The sequence below is a fragment of the Copadichromis virginalis genome, linkage group LG1, assembly GCF_057382275.1.
Source record: "Copadichromis virginalis isolate Kocher_CV1m ecotype Utaka linkage group LG1, C_Virginalis_male_GT1.1, whole genome shotgun sequence".
Lineage (NCBI taxonomy): Eukaryota > Metazoa > Chordata > Actinopteri > Cichliformes > Cichlidae > Copadichromis > Copadichromis virginalis.
The window spans coordinates 7107553-7120280 of NC_140618.1; the positions used below are offsets into that span (position 1 = coordinate 7107553).

Genomic DNA, 12728 nt, shown 5'->3' on the forward strand with positions numbered 1-12728 from the left:
ACTGGCTAATCCTTGATCATTTAGCTTTAACTTTATATCTCACTGAAATATTAGTGTATTTCTGTCGTGTTTTATCTGCACTTAATAGGCATATAATAGGCATAAGTGACTTTTGGATTTCTGGATAGCAGTAACAGTAATTTTGCCACCTCAAACAAAACAGAACCATCTATACACAGTCACAGGTGAGAAACGTATTCAGACAGGTTTTTATTGTTAACTAAGAAAGATTAATGAACCTCATACAATCTTTGGTGCCTACAACATGCATTACCTGTAACTCTTTTGCATCTGGATCCGGTGTCGTTATAGCGGAACTAAATGACAGAGCGCAAGTTCCCACACGGACTCGCACTGCTTGTGATTCTCCTGCACCGTGGTTTCTCTTTATGAATGTTTTGTGTAAAGTTTGGTAGCGGTGGATTGATAAGAGTCTGTTCTTCCAGCAGAAACAACCCGCGCCACTGCGCATTGATCTGATCCGGTAAAACAAAGAGTGCATTCGTTCAGTACAGCAGTGCCGCTTTCAGCCACAGTCTGCACACCTCTGCACTGTTGATTCATAAATGCCGTCTTGCTTTCTCTGCTGTGTGAATTTATGCACTTATTCATTCTTATGCCAGCCAAATATGTAGTCTGATCGTGGTGTTTTGCACGACTGCATGAGGCCTGCTTTTACATGTTTTTAATACAACAGTGTGATCACAGGAAATGCGCTCTCTGTACTGTTATTTATTTTTGTTTTGTTTTTTAATTTGTCTTTATTTACAGTACCGTATATCAATTTTGGACCCACCCCTTGTTTTTTTTATCTTCATTATTATTAATATTATTTATATATGTTGCTAGTGAAATGGGAAATAGGTAGAGCGATTAATTGAAACAGCTGGATGTAAATGCAGCGTATAAGGCAACGGTGGAGTTTGTAAAATCTAATGAGCGTGAAAGTCAATATTTTTTATTCTTCTATCTTAATTCTTCAGCACACCCTGAACTCTTTCGGGAAGCGTTCTTGTCTTTTCTTTAAGCAGTCTTCAGAAACAAACACTCAAAGCTCTTCTTTTGATGTTGGCTGCATTTTGTCCTATTTTCTCTCAAATTGATCCCACACTGCTTCAATAATGTTGAGGTCCAGGCTCTAGGAAGGCCAATTAATGTCCTTTATTGTGTGTTTTCATATCCAGGTATACCTTTACTCTAGTATACTGACAGTGTTTAGGATCATTGTCACGCAGAACAAAAAGAAGCTGATGTCAATCAGATGATTTCCAGATGGTATTGCATGCTGGATCGAAATCTGATGGTATTTTTCTCCATTCATAATTCCATCCGTGTTGACAAGATACCCGACACTACTGAAATGCTGCCTCAAACCACTGCAGAGCCTCCACTGTGTTTTACAGATGGCTGTAGATACTCACTGACTTCTTCTCTACACAGACCTGTTGCCACTGATTTTCACTACAGTTCCTGTGTATTTTTATTTTATTCCCATTTCCCTTCCTCAAGAATGGCTTCCTGACAGCCACCCTTAGGCTGAGACCATTTATGATGAGGCTTGAGTGAACACAGTGAATAGATGGATCACCCGAGGGTCCAGATACATTTCTCGGGGCCTGTGTCTGGCCTTTTTCTGTTTTTTTTTAAGGGATTTATTTTTAGATAATGTTCGTCTACTGCAAATAGAATTATAGACCTGCTACTTCTTCTTTTATCCTCCCCTTGTCCAGTTTCCTCATTTTTCTTTAAGAACACTGCACACTATGCTGAGATTTCCCAGGTTTTTGGGTAATAGTTCTTTGGAATAGTTCTTGTTCATGAAATAATACTATTTCATCCCTGTCAAGCTGCTATCTTTGGCATTTTTTATAGATTAAACTAAAGAAATGGGAGTAAATTCTGTGTTTTTGTGAATAGGTGTCAGTAACAAAGTGCTGAAAGATACAGTTTAATATTTGTTCTACTGCTAAGTTGTTTGTAATTCCTTAAATTATGTGCTCTTATGTGATTAAGTGACTCATGGATCAGTGGCTTAACCATTCCTCTAAACATGGTCAGGTACAAAGACTGGATGAAGAAGAGTGAAAAAGAAAAACTTTAAAACACCTTTAGAGAGTCTGGAGAAGTATTGCTCAATTTGTAAAAGAATTACAAGGGAGTTTGGCTCCACTGGAAGCAAAATATAAAGAAATGAGGGCTGGCTCAAGAATTTTGCCCAGTAGTGTAGATAAGGCAAAATAAAGACTTTTGCTCAGTTGCAAACCATTCTCATTGTCAGTAATGATTCCCACTAGATTTCTAAAATTCTTTAAGCTTCACTTGAAATTGTATATTTACTGCCAATTTCATAGATTATATGTTTATAATGGAAGCTCAAAGTGGATGTTTCAGCTATTTGTGTCTCTGTGTGTGACATAGACTTGGCTTCTCTGTTTTTATGATTCAGGCATGTCTCAGGACAGTCAGCACGGCAAGTGGACCATCTCCAGCAGTGATGATGATGACGATGAGGCTCTTCCTCCTTCAGGGACTGCAACATCTGGTTCCCGTCAACCCACTGAGTCCAGTCACAGTTCCTACCGATCTGCTACTCCATCACCACCCGTGGAGGTGAAACCAGAGCCAGCCAAACCACCGGTGTCCTCTCTCACTGTTGGCTCAGAAGCCAGGCAGTCAGCCGCTAAGAACCAGTTAAACCCAGTGAAGTATGAAACCAGCCCTTCACTGGCTGGAAAACGCAAGAAAGTGGCGTCAGATAGCACGGGCTGGGCTCTCTCTGATAGTGATGAAGATGATGGAGAGGTGAAGGGAAAGAGTTTGAGTGACTTGCCAAAGAAGGCACCTCCAAACCCCAAAACAAAGAAGCCAAAGGTGGAGAGCGAGCGTCCTCCAAGTCCTCACGGCCGACTTTACTACATCGATGAGCCCGATGACTTCTTTGAATCCCGTCTTCCTCCACTAAATGACACCTACAGGTTTTACCTCAACAAAGTCACAGGACTGGAAAAGAAGTACAACAATGGCGCTCTGCATATCCGGGGTGAGTTTAGAGAGAACAAAGCTTCAGACACTGGTGAAGAGACAGGTTACCGGTTAGAGCTTTCAAACTAGCAGGGAAAGTTTTTTTTTATTTCATTTTATTACCTTCACCAAAGAGCTTATGTGATTGGTTTGTTTTTCCTCTCTGTTTGTTAGCAGGTTTACTCACAGTTATGGATTTATTTGAAAAAGTTTAGGAGTGGATGCGATAACTTTTTGAACCTTTCTTTACCATGGTGAGATGGCATTTTTTTCATATACATATCAAATGGAAATAGGAAAAGTTAAAAACCATTGTCTCCATTTTTGTGAATTGGTACAATGGTACAACCATTGTACCAATTCACAAAAATGACCATTTTAAAGCCCTTTATCCTTTGTGGTGAAGACCTTAGAGTAATGTAGCGAGAAGTTTAGTTATCCCATTTCAGCAGTCATTTGCAGACATCAGGGAGATAAAACATCAAAGGAAGCAACATCTGGCAGACCCAAGAGAGCAGCCATCTGCTAAGTGACAAATTCTTTGTCAAAGGCACAGCGAACAATGCGACGAGCAAAGAAAAACAACAAAAAAGGGAAACTGGCAGTTATATTTGCCATTTGCGGCTCAGCTCTTGAAATCTTGGTTTTAGTTTCACTTCCGCTGTTTTTGTGATTTCCCCTTGGACATGTCTCTGCTGCAAACTCCTCAGGCTTAATGGTTTGGCTTTAACTTATAATCCAAACTTTTTTTTCCTTTTATTTAGACATTCTTTCCCCATTATTTGGCACCTTGAAAGAATCGGTTCAGGTGAGTAAAAATAATTATGCCTTCTTTTTCTTTCCACAGATGTTTTCATTTTAAACAACAGTGATAAAACAAACAATCAAAAAGCAACAACCATCTATCCCTGATAGTTCACACATGGCAATCCACTTTCTCAAAAGAAAAAGTCCACTCAGAAAAAAGGGCGGCAAATCAAAAAAATGCATGTCTGCTTGACTTCCTGTTAAAGTCACATCTCCTACAAAACTCCAAAAAAGCCCCAAAACATTAAAAAAAAATGTTTACCTTTCTGTACATATGTTATTCTTTCTAGTGAAAGGTTGGAAATCGTTTCTCTCATCCACTGTGTTCAGACCGAAACAGCGATTACTGGGCTTCTGAAAAATTTTACCCCTGTGTATTTTCCAAATCACTTTTCCTTGACCTCAGTGGAAAATGAAGTCCAGGGAAGATGTGTGGAGGAGAATTCATAAGGAGTTGGGGGGAAAAACAACTGTGGTGATCAGAGAATCCAACTGTGCTTACAAAAACCTGCTTAATAATATGACAGTAGGTGTTGTGGAAGAAACAGGCTATAAAGTGAAATGAAATGTTTGCCACGTTGAGATTATTTGCTCATCCTGTCCACTCATGTTTTCACATCCCAGTGGAATGGTTCCAGTGTAGCTCCTGTTTTTATTAAAGCTTCCTGTGACTGAAGTCTGAAGTCAAAATACTGCACTGCCTTAGCTGAGGGCAGAACTAATGCACTTTAAATATAATAGAAAATATCTTATTATTATATATAAAAATCTACGCTCTTGACGCAAGATCATAACTTCTTGAGAAGCAGATTTTATTACAGCAGCTTAATGTTCATAGCTCACCTGTGGGTTTAACAGGCTGCCGTTAAAGGCTTAAAATATATCAGCAGTTTATGAACAAAACTGAAAACACACTATTAATTTCTATCTAGGTCACCAACATAACTTATCAGTCACGCTGGTGACTGATGGTAAATTGTGAAATGACCTTATTATCCTCTATCCTCAATCCTTTCATAAGCGATGGTCCAGTGTGTTCTTTGCCTAAGGAGCTGATAAAGGTGGTGTTGACACACATTTCTTAAGCTCTTAGAAAATGCAACTGGCTCTTAATGCCTTCAGATGTATAACTCAGTTAGGATCCTTCCTAAACAAACCCGATTAGCCAACCACAGCCCTGGTCTCCATACTGTGTATGCGGTAATATGCGGAAATATGTGGTAAACAGCAGCTGTTGGATGGGTTACAATGAAACATGCGACAGATCCCTAAGGATGAATTTGATGACTTTACTTTTCATGTGTCAGGTGAAAAACTTGGGACATTGCAAAGAAGTAAAAGTATGGCTATAAACTCCACTCTCTTTCTTTATAGTTTAACTATTGCTTTGATATTGCCTGGATGGTGAAGCAGTACCCATCAGAGTTTAGGTAAGTTCTGCTTCTTCTTTCCTGTCACTGTACTATAACTCCCAGATCTCAGGTCTGATGATATTCATATAAAAAAAACGTTATTAAATTAAAAATTACAGTAAAATGAGAGAAATGAGTCAGACCATTGAGCGGTGAAAAGTACACTGGGGTGGAGGAAGGTAATGGTGCAGGGAAAGCTAAACTCTGTGTTTATGTTTTCAGGGATCGCCCAGTTCTGATCGTACATGGTGATAAGAGGGAGGCCAAAGCTCGACTCATCCAGCAGGCTCAGCCCTTTCCACATGTGCGCTTCTGCCAGGTACAGGCTGGCCCACACAGGAAACAGCTGTTTATCAAAGGGAAATGGTTGATATTATTTCCACTTTGGATTGCCGTTTAGGTTGAGCTAATGTTTTTATTTGTAATCATTTTTTAATTTTTGCAGGCCAAGCTGGACATTGCTTTTGGAACTCACCATACGTAAGCATTGTTGATGTCTAAAAGGGGTGCTGAGAGCAATCTAAAGCCTTAGGCTTTGGTTCACATATCAACTCCATTTTAGACTGTTTTTTTCCAATGTCTATGACATTGTACAGATCCAGGTTGTAAGCACAGAAGCCCAACACACCTGCTGTGCTTTTGTTTGTGAGGAAAAATCAATAAGAAGAAAGTTGTTTTAAAGAGGAAAGAGCTAAAACTGTTTGTTTCATACACAAAGTGAATGTGAGTCATGCAAAGCTACCCTGGTCATGCAAAGCTACCCTAGAAGAATAAAAAAAAAAAAAAGCATAAAAATACAGATGTAAATGAGCATAAAAAGTCAATCTAAATTTATTGACTACAAACTAGCACGACTGTTATGTAACCATATCAGGCTTTGCATCATTGTTGTCATTTTGGCTGTTTTCTTGTCAGAAATTGTATTAAATTCTATTCTATGTGGCATTAAAAGCTCTTCGATAAACACTATAGTAAAGATGGTGTGAGATATGATGATGTGAAAGACCGATAAAGTCATACAGAAAAAAAATGCTTTAAGTCATTGCTACTGGAAGTGGTTTTACAAGCTACTTAATCAGGGCGTGACTTTTCACAAGACTGCAAACAGTCCATTGAAAATATGTTTACGTTTATATGATCCACATTGCAGATATTATAGGCCTTTTAGCTTGCTCTTTGTTGTATTGTATTGCTGTGTGTCATCAGGAAAATGATGTTGCTGTGGTATGAGGAAGGCTTCAGAGTCATCATTTTGACCTCTAATCTCATCAGAGCTGACTGGTACCAGAAAACACAAGGGTACGTCTATTCTTTATTTATTGTTGTTGTTGTTGTGGTTTATTTGTCTGTTATCAAGGACATGGGAAGACTACCAAGCCAAATTTGATGCCGCTTGGTAGCAATGTGGTTTATCACCAGAGAAAAAGAGCCCTTCTAGTTCAAGAAGGGTTTGGAGTCTGCAAGTTGGACTACTAGCCCTACTTCTTATGAGCCACTTTAAAAGTATAGAGACTTATAAATAATAATCATATTGTGATTAAATGTGTCGCTTGGTTGTGAAAATGTCCTCAAATCAGTTTTTCCCAACCTAGGATGTGGATGAGCCCTCTGTTCCCTCGGTTACCAAAGGAAAGCAGTGCAAGCGCTGGTGAGTCGCCCACCTTCTTTAAGAGGGACCTGCTGGAGTATCTGGCATCGTACCGCGCTCCAGAACTTGAAGAGTGGATCCAGAGAATCAAAGAGCATGACCTGTCAGAGACCAGGTATACACAAGATGCTCTTCTGTATTTCGTGGTTGTAACAAGTGGCTATTTGAGTTACTGATGCCTTTTTACCAACTCAAAGCAGTCTGGGGTCTTTCTGCTCTGACCTCTAGCACCAACAAGGCTTTTTTTTTTTTTCTTTTTTTTTCAAACTGCCAGTCACTGGATTTTTTTTTTCATTTTTGGATCATTCTCTATAAAGCTGAAAGATATGGCTGTGAGGGAAAATCCCAGTAGAGCAGCAGTTTGTGAAATAAATGAAATGAAGTGGCTTAGAGTATAAGTCTAACTTTTATTATAAGTAGTTTAAGTTTTGGTTTCTGTAACGAAGAAGCGTCCCAGCTCTGACAATGTATCCAATCTTATCTTATATCCTATTATCTTATTTTTTGAGATGCAAAGAGACAGAACAATATAATCAGTGCAATAATGCCCAGATTACAGTTTGTTCTACCTTTGTCTTCTGTTATCAGGGTATATTTAGTTGGCTCAACCCCAGGAAGATATGTAGGTTCAGATATGGAGCGCTGGGGCCACCTGAGGCTGAGGAAGGTAACGATTTCCCTTCAACTTTACTGTGTAACTATATCACCACTGAGGTGTTGCTCTTAAAAAGTTGGGTTATAATGTTTATAGAATAGATAATTTTCTGCAAAATGCAAGTGATTAGAAGGAAAATGGCTATAATATGCAAAACATATGACTGGATTTTCCCTTGTTCTGTTTTTTTGTTTGTTTGTTTTTAAGCTGTTGTACGAGCATACAAATCCTATTCCTGGCGAGGAAAGGTGGCCAGTGATTGGCCAGTTTTCCAGCATCGGCTCTATGGGATTGGATAAATCTAAGTGGTTGGCGGGGGAATTTCAGCGCACCCTGACCACACTAGGAAAATCCTCTCTTCGCCCAGACCCTCCTATGCACTTGGTCTGTCCAACTACAGCAAAGATAATGCTGTTTGCTGCATGATCAGATTTAAAAGAACTGTCTGCTGTAGTCACTGAGTTTATTAAGACAGGAAACTTTTTCACTCAGGTTTTCAGACTTTTTTTTTTCTTATATATTTGAAAACTTTAGCACTAAATAATCAATCAAGCAGTTGCCCACTTCGTATATAGTCAGGGTTTTGTTGTTCCACTCTTACTTCCGGTCGTTCCTTTTGTTAGAAAACTTTGAGAAGATATTTCTCCAGCTTGCATTATTGAGCCACTTAGCTCATTTTATGACTTTTGTGTTCTTTAGCATTAATAATTACTAGGCAATTGCTATGTTTGACCACAGTTTATTAAAAGTTACAAAGCTCTATATTTCTAAAACAAGTTTTTAATGGGACCTTCTTTTGCAGCTTTATCCATCAGTAGAAAATGTGAGGACAAGTTTAGAGGGATATCCAGGTAAATATTCTTTTTACTCACATTTCAAATACAGTATAACTCATATAAAAACTAAACTTCTTCAGAATACTTTTAATTTTAGTATTTTCAATTTGCGCTTTTAAATATTTCTGTTTTTATTATTGTGAATTTACTTGTAATCTAAACATTTTTGTCCTCCAGCTGGAGGCTCTCTTCCCTACAGTATCCAGACAGCTCAGAAACAACTTTGGCTCCATTCTTACTTTCAGTAAGTTCTACCAAAGCAAAATTCAGTCCTGCTGTTAGGGCGCAGCAGTAATCAGTCACTTCTAGTGTGCAAGTATGATTGCAGTCTCCAGCCCTTTTTTTTTTTTTTGTTTATTGTCACATCTGTTTTTAACACAGAATCTTTCAGGTTGATCACAAATCAGAACAAATCAGTAAATAAAAGCAAAAAAACAAACTCAGCTCAGAAGAATCAGAGAAGTTCAGGAGCACCAGAAGGAAAGCAAATAGTGCGGCTGATTCCAAATAACTCACTGCACATACCAGTTTAAATAAACAGTTGAGTTGGACTATTGAATTATCTAAGATTATTAGCTTGTATCTAATTTCAGTGTGCATATGGGACCACAATTTATTACTGTAGCACAAACACAACAGATGGCAACTAAAGTGTTGAAGAACATCGGGGAGAAATTAAAACAGATGAACTGACTGAGGTGCTTAAAAACAGTTTTAATAATGTAACATTACTAAACGCTTTAAACAAATGAGAAACATTTAAACCCAATATTTGATCTGAAGAGGTGGTCAATACTGCACATAAATCATAATCTCGAAGTTGGGGCTAGTCTGAAATTTGGTAGTGGAAAAGTTTTTTAGTTGAGATTTTAATGAGGTGGAAAGCCTGAAGTCTGGAAGTTTCAGAGCTGCTGCTGAGCAGCTGTACTTTAAGAGCAGTGATCAGCTAACACAGCTAAATGACCAGAGTTATAATGGTTTTTCAGGTCTAGCAGAAACACTGGGATTTGCCTATTGAGGCAATTATTGAGATATGAGAAAATGTATTTAGATTAGCCATAACGTAACATTCCCAAAAACAGGAAAAACATTGAACTGATGGCCACATATGGTTTGCTCTGTTATCTTCTGGGTTATATTTGACATCCAGGTGTCCGAGTTATTCCATGCATGAGGTGGGCCGTAACTAGGCCTTGACTTTTGCTTTTTGCGTTCTCTGTATGTTTTGGAACAGCGGTCCCCAACCTTTTTTGTGCCACAAACCAGTTTATGTCCAACAATATGGATATATACAACAAAATAAAACCAGTTCCTGCACCCAAAAAAGTTTGGTACAGTTTGCACACATCTTTTAAGTGATCCGCGGATTCTTGTGTGTGGTTGTTTTTAGCCGCTGGAAGGCAGAAGCAACGGGGAGGAGTCACGCCATGCCACATATCAAGACATACATGAGGGCATCTCAAGATTACTCTCAGCTTGCCTGGTTCCTTGTCACAAGGTTTGTGTTAGTGTGTGTCTTTGCATCTGTTCTTTTATTTCTCATATAGCATTTACTGCTAAAACAGGCAGAATTACATTTTCATGCTAGACTAGAAATACGCTTTTCTTGTGGGTTGCAGAATTAAGAGTTGTATGCGTTTATAGTTATCTTTTCCTGTGTTTATATAAATAGTAATACAACGATGTGGTTGATAAAATTAGTTGTTCTGTTTTCTATAATCAGTGATAGCATATTCTTGTGTAATGGTTGCATCTTGTGTTGTATCATTGTATTTGCCATTAGTCTGATCATTTCCTGGTCGCCTGAGCTGTAATAAAAAGTTTCACTTTGTCTCTTTGGTGGGTTTCAGTGCAAATCTCTCCAAGGCAGCATGGGGTGCGCTAGAGAAGAACAACACTCAGATGATGGTGCGTTCATATGAGCTGGGAGTCCTCTATCTGCCGTCCGCCTTTGTAAGAGCAACATACAATTTAATTGTGAAGAAAAAAATTTCTATTACCTTTTATCATTATTATAAAAGACCCGATGTGTAGTTACATGATGGATGTCTCCCTACAGGGCATGAAGACATTCTCTGTTGACAAAAATCCATTTCCGGTCTCTGCGTCCTTCTCGGGTTTCCCAGTGCCGTTCGATCTCCCCCCTACATCCTACACTACTAAAGGTATTGGGTGTTTTCTTGCTTTGGAACTAGACTCCAGGAACTGTAGTTTTCAATACTTCAACGTTGACTTATTTATTTTTTTTTAGTCCTAGAGGTTTTTGCGTGTTTTCATCCACATTAATAGTTTCTGAAAACCCTATCAGTGTGGATCTAGCACCCACCAGTCCTGACTCTATGTCCTGCATAATGTTCCTTTTTATCTGGTAAATCAAAGTATCAACACTTTGAATTTTACTTCACTCTTTTCCTTCTTTGCTCTCAGATCAGCCTTGGATCTGGAACATTCCTTACAGCCAGGCTCCCGACACACACGGCAACATCTGGGTTCCCTCCTGATCACACGCACACACGTCTCATTTGAAAGTCTGCTGTCTGTACCTGTTAGTTACTGTGTTTAGTTGTTAGTGGTATTAACATTTTTCTGAATACTTTTATACTGTACCATATACTCATATGATTTCTACCAATAAATAAAATATTGTTAGATTTGTGTATTTGCAATGTCAGTTGTTGTTTTTCAGCATTAGAATAAGATTTAAACATAAGAGGTTGCACTCAAATAGCTTGAGTTATAAATCTTCATATGTAATTCCAATTTAGAATCCCAGGAGAGGTCTGATGTGGTCTTATTTTGGCATAATGGGGGAGGTTCTGTGTAAATTTACTTAATTTAAAGTGACAGCTCTGTATGAAACATCCCTTTTAAGTGAAACCTGTTGCACAGATTCATAAATGTTCACGATATAAGCTTGTTTGCTTCTTAATATCATAAAGGATAAAGCTTGTATAGGATTTGGGGAGAACATTAATGGCTCATTTTTTTGTTTTTAATCGCCGATCTGCACGCATTCCTATTTTTGGTGGTTGGGATTTACAGCACTTTGTTGTTTTTTTTACTATCAGGTTAATGATTATATCCGTATATGTACCCCTTGGGGTAAATTCATTACTGATTAAGCAGTTTGAAAGAGCCACAACCACGTTTTCTCTCTTTAACTTGGGTAAGTTCATCTCAGCAAGATGGCTTTTTTTTTTACGTGTTTTAATGTTAGCTCACTACATATTTACACTGGTTAGAATTAAACATATTTACCAGAAACCTCAAATTAGCACCTATACAAATACAGTATGTTTTTTCCCTAGATCTTTAAAAACCCAGGGTGCATTAAAAAGCAACTGTCCATTGCTGTCTGAATACCCTTTTTTTTTTCTTAATCTAGCTTCAACAGCTCTTTCCAACATCGTCTCATCATCTTCATCCCACAGTAAATACTACAGCTTTGCACATCTTCTCCAGCATCGGACGCTTCCTCTCCATTCCTGGGGAAGAAGTGTCTTGGGGAGTAAGGCATCTCCTCACTCTCCAAGATTGCGTTAAGTGATCTAGTCAAAGATGTCTGCTCTCTCTTCAAGACATCTCAATACCTCCACAGGTATGTCACCTGGACCAAGTGCCTTTCTACTCTTCATCCTCTTAATATCTGCCCTTCTTTCTAATTCTCTATAATTCCCGATCCTTTGTCCAGGCTTCTCTTTCTCGATTTCTTCATTCATAAGCTCCTCAGAGTACTCCTTCCATCTTCTCAAGACGCGCTCTCCATTTGTTAGTACATTTCCATCTCTATTAGGCAGCACATCCTTTCCAATTCAATCTTTCTGCTTAGTCTGTAGATCCATGTTCTTTATATTTGTTATATTTGTAGTTTCCTAAACGAGTTAATGCGTACGCTACACCTGTAAATTCACACAATGAGCATCTGGTCTGAATTAGGAGTTAAATTAGGATTCGGTGTATAAAAAGTTATTTTACAGCTTAGAAATAATTGCAATTGGGAATGTAAACATTGGGATGTACTCCCTAGTGTGTAAACAGAACAAGAAGCAAGATTATACTTTCAGCTTCTACTGGGTTTCAAATTTCTTCTTCATTTTGTGTCTGCTTCCTTTAGGGGTCGCCACAGTGGATCAGCTACCTCCACCCTATCCCTAGCATTCTCCTCTGTCACATCAGACTACATCCTTTACTACATCCATGAACCTGCCCTCTAGTCATCCTCTTTTCTTTCTCCTGCTGCCTGGCAGCTCCACCTTCAACATCTCTTATAACCAGTTTATTCACTCTTCCTGCTCTGCGCATGTTCAAGGCATCTCAGCCTTGCCTCTTTAACTTTGTCTCCAAGCAGC

At 38.6% G+C, this 12728-nt stretch overlaps 1 protein-coding gene across 1 annotated transcript; it reads left to right on the forward strand.

Annotated features, from left to right (window-relative positions):
* The first annotated feature begins 315 nt into the window (after window positions 1–315).
* tdp1 (tyrosyl-DNA phosphodiesterase 1) lies at window positions 316–11139 on the forward strand. Its single transcript, XM_085439930.1, has 16 exons — window positions 316–484; window positions 2447–3040; window positions 3786–3829; window positions 5203–5258; window positions 5463–5559; window positions 5686–5720; window positions 6447–6539; window positions 6833–7003; window positions 7477–7555; window positions 7751–7927; window positions 8346–8394; window positions 8557–8623; window positions 9770–9877; window positions 10230–10332; window positions 10439–10544; window positions 10807–11139. Exons 2-16 carry the CDS (start codon window positions 2449–2451, stop codon window positions 10878–10880), a joined length of 1851 nt encoding a protein of 616 aa, XP_085296056.1. The 5' UTR covers window positions 316–484; window positions 2447–2448; the 3' UTR covers window positions 10881–11139.
* Window positions 11140–12728: the final 1589 nt, after the last annotated feature.

Bases quoted from the DNA above. Each gene is read 5' to 3' on its own strand.
- tdp1 (XM_085439930.1), top strand. From the start codon at position 2,449: ATGTCTCAGGACAGTCAGCACGGCAAGTGGACCATCTCCAGCAGTGAT. The intron at 3,830-5,202 runs GTGAGTAAAAAT...CTTTCTTTATAG, and splicing joins CCTTGAAAGAATCGGTTCAG to TTTAACTATTGCTTTGATAT. The intron at 6,540-6,832 runs GTACGTCTATTC...TTCCCAACCTAG, and splicing joins TGGTACCAGAAAACACAAGG to GATGTGGATGAGCCCTCTGT.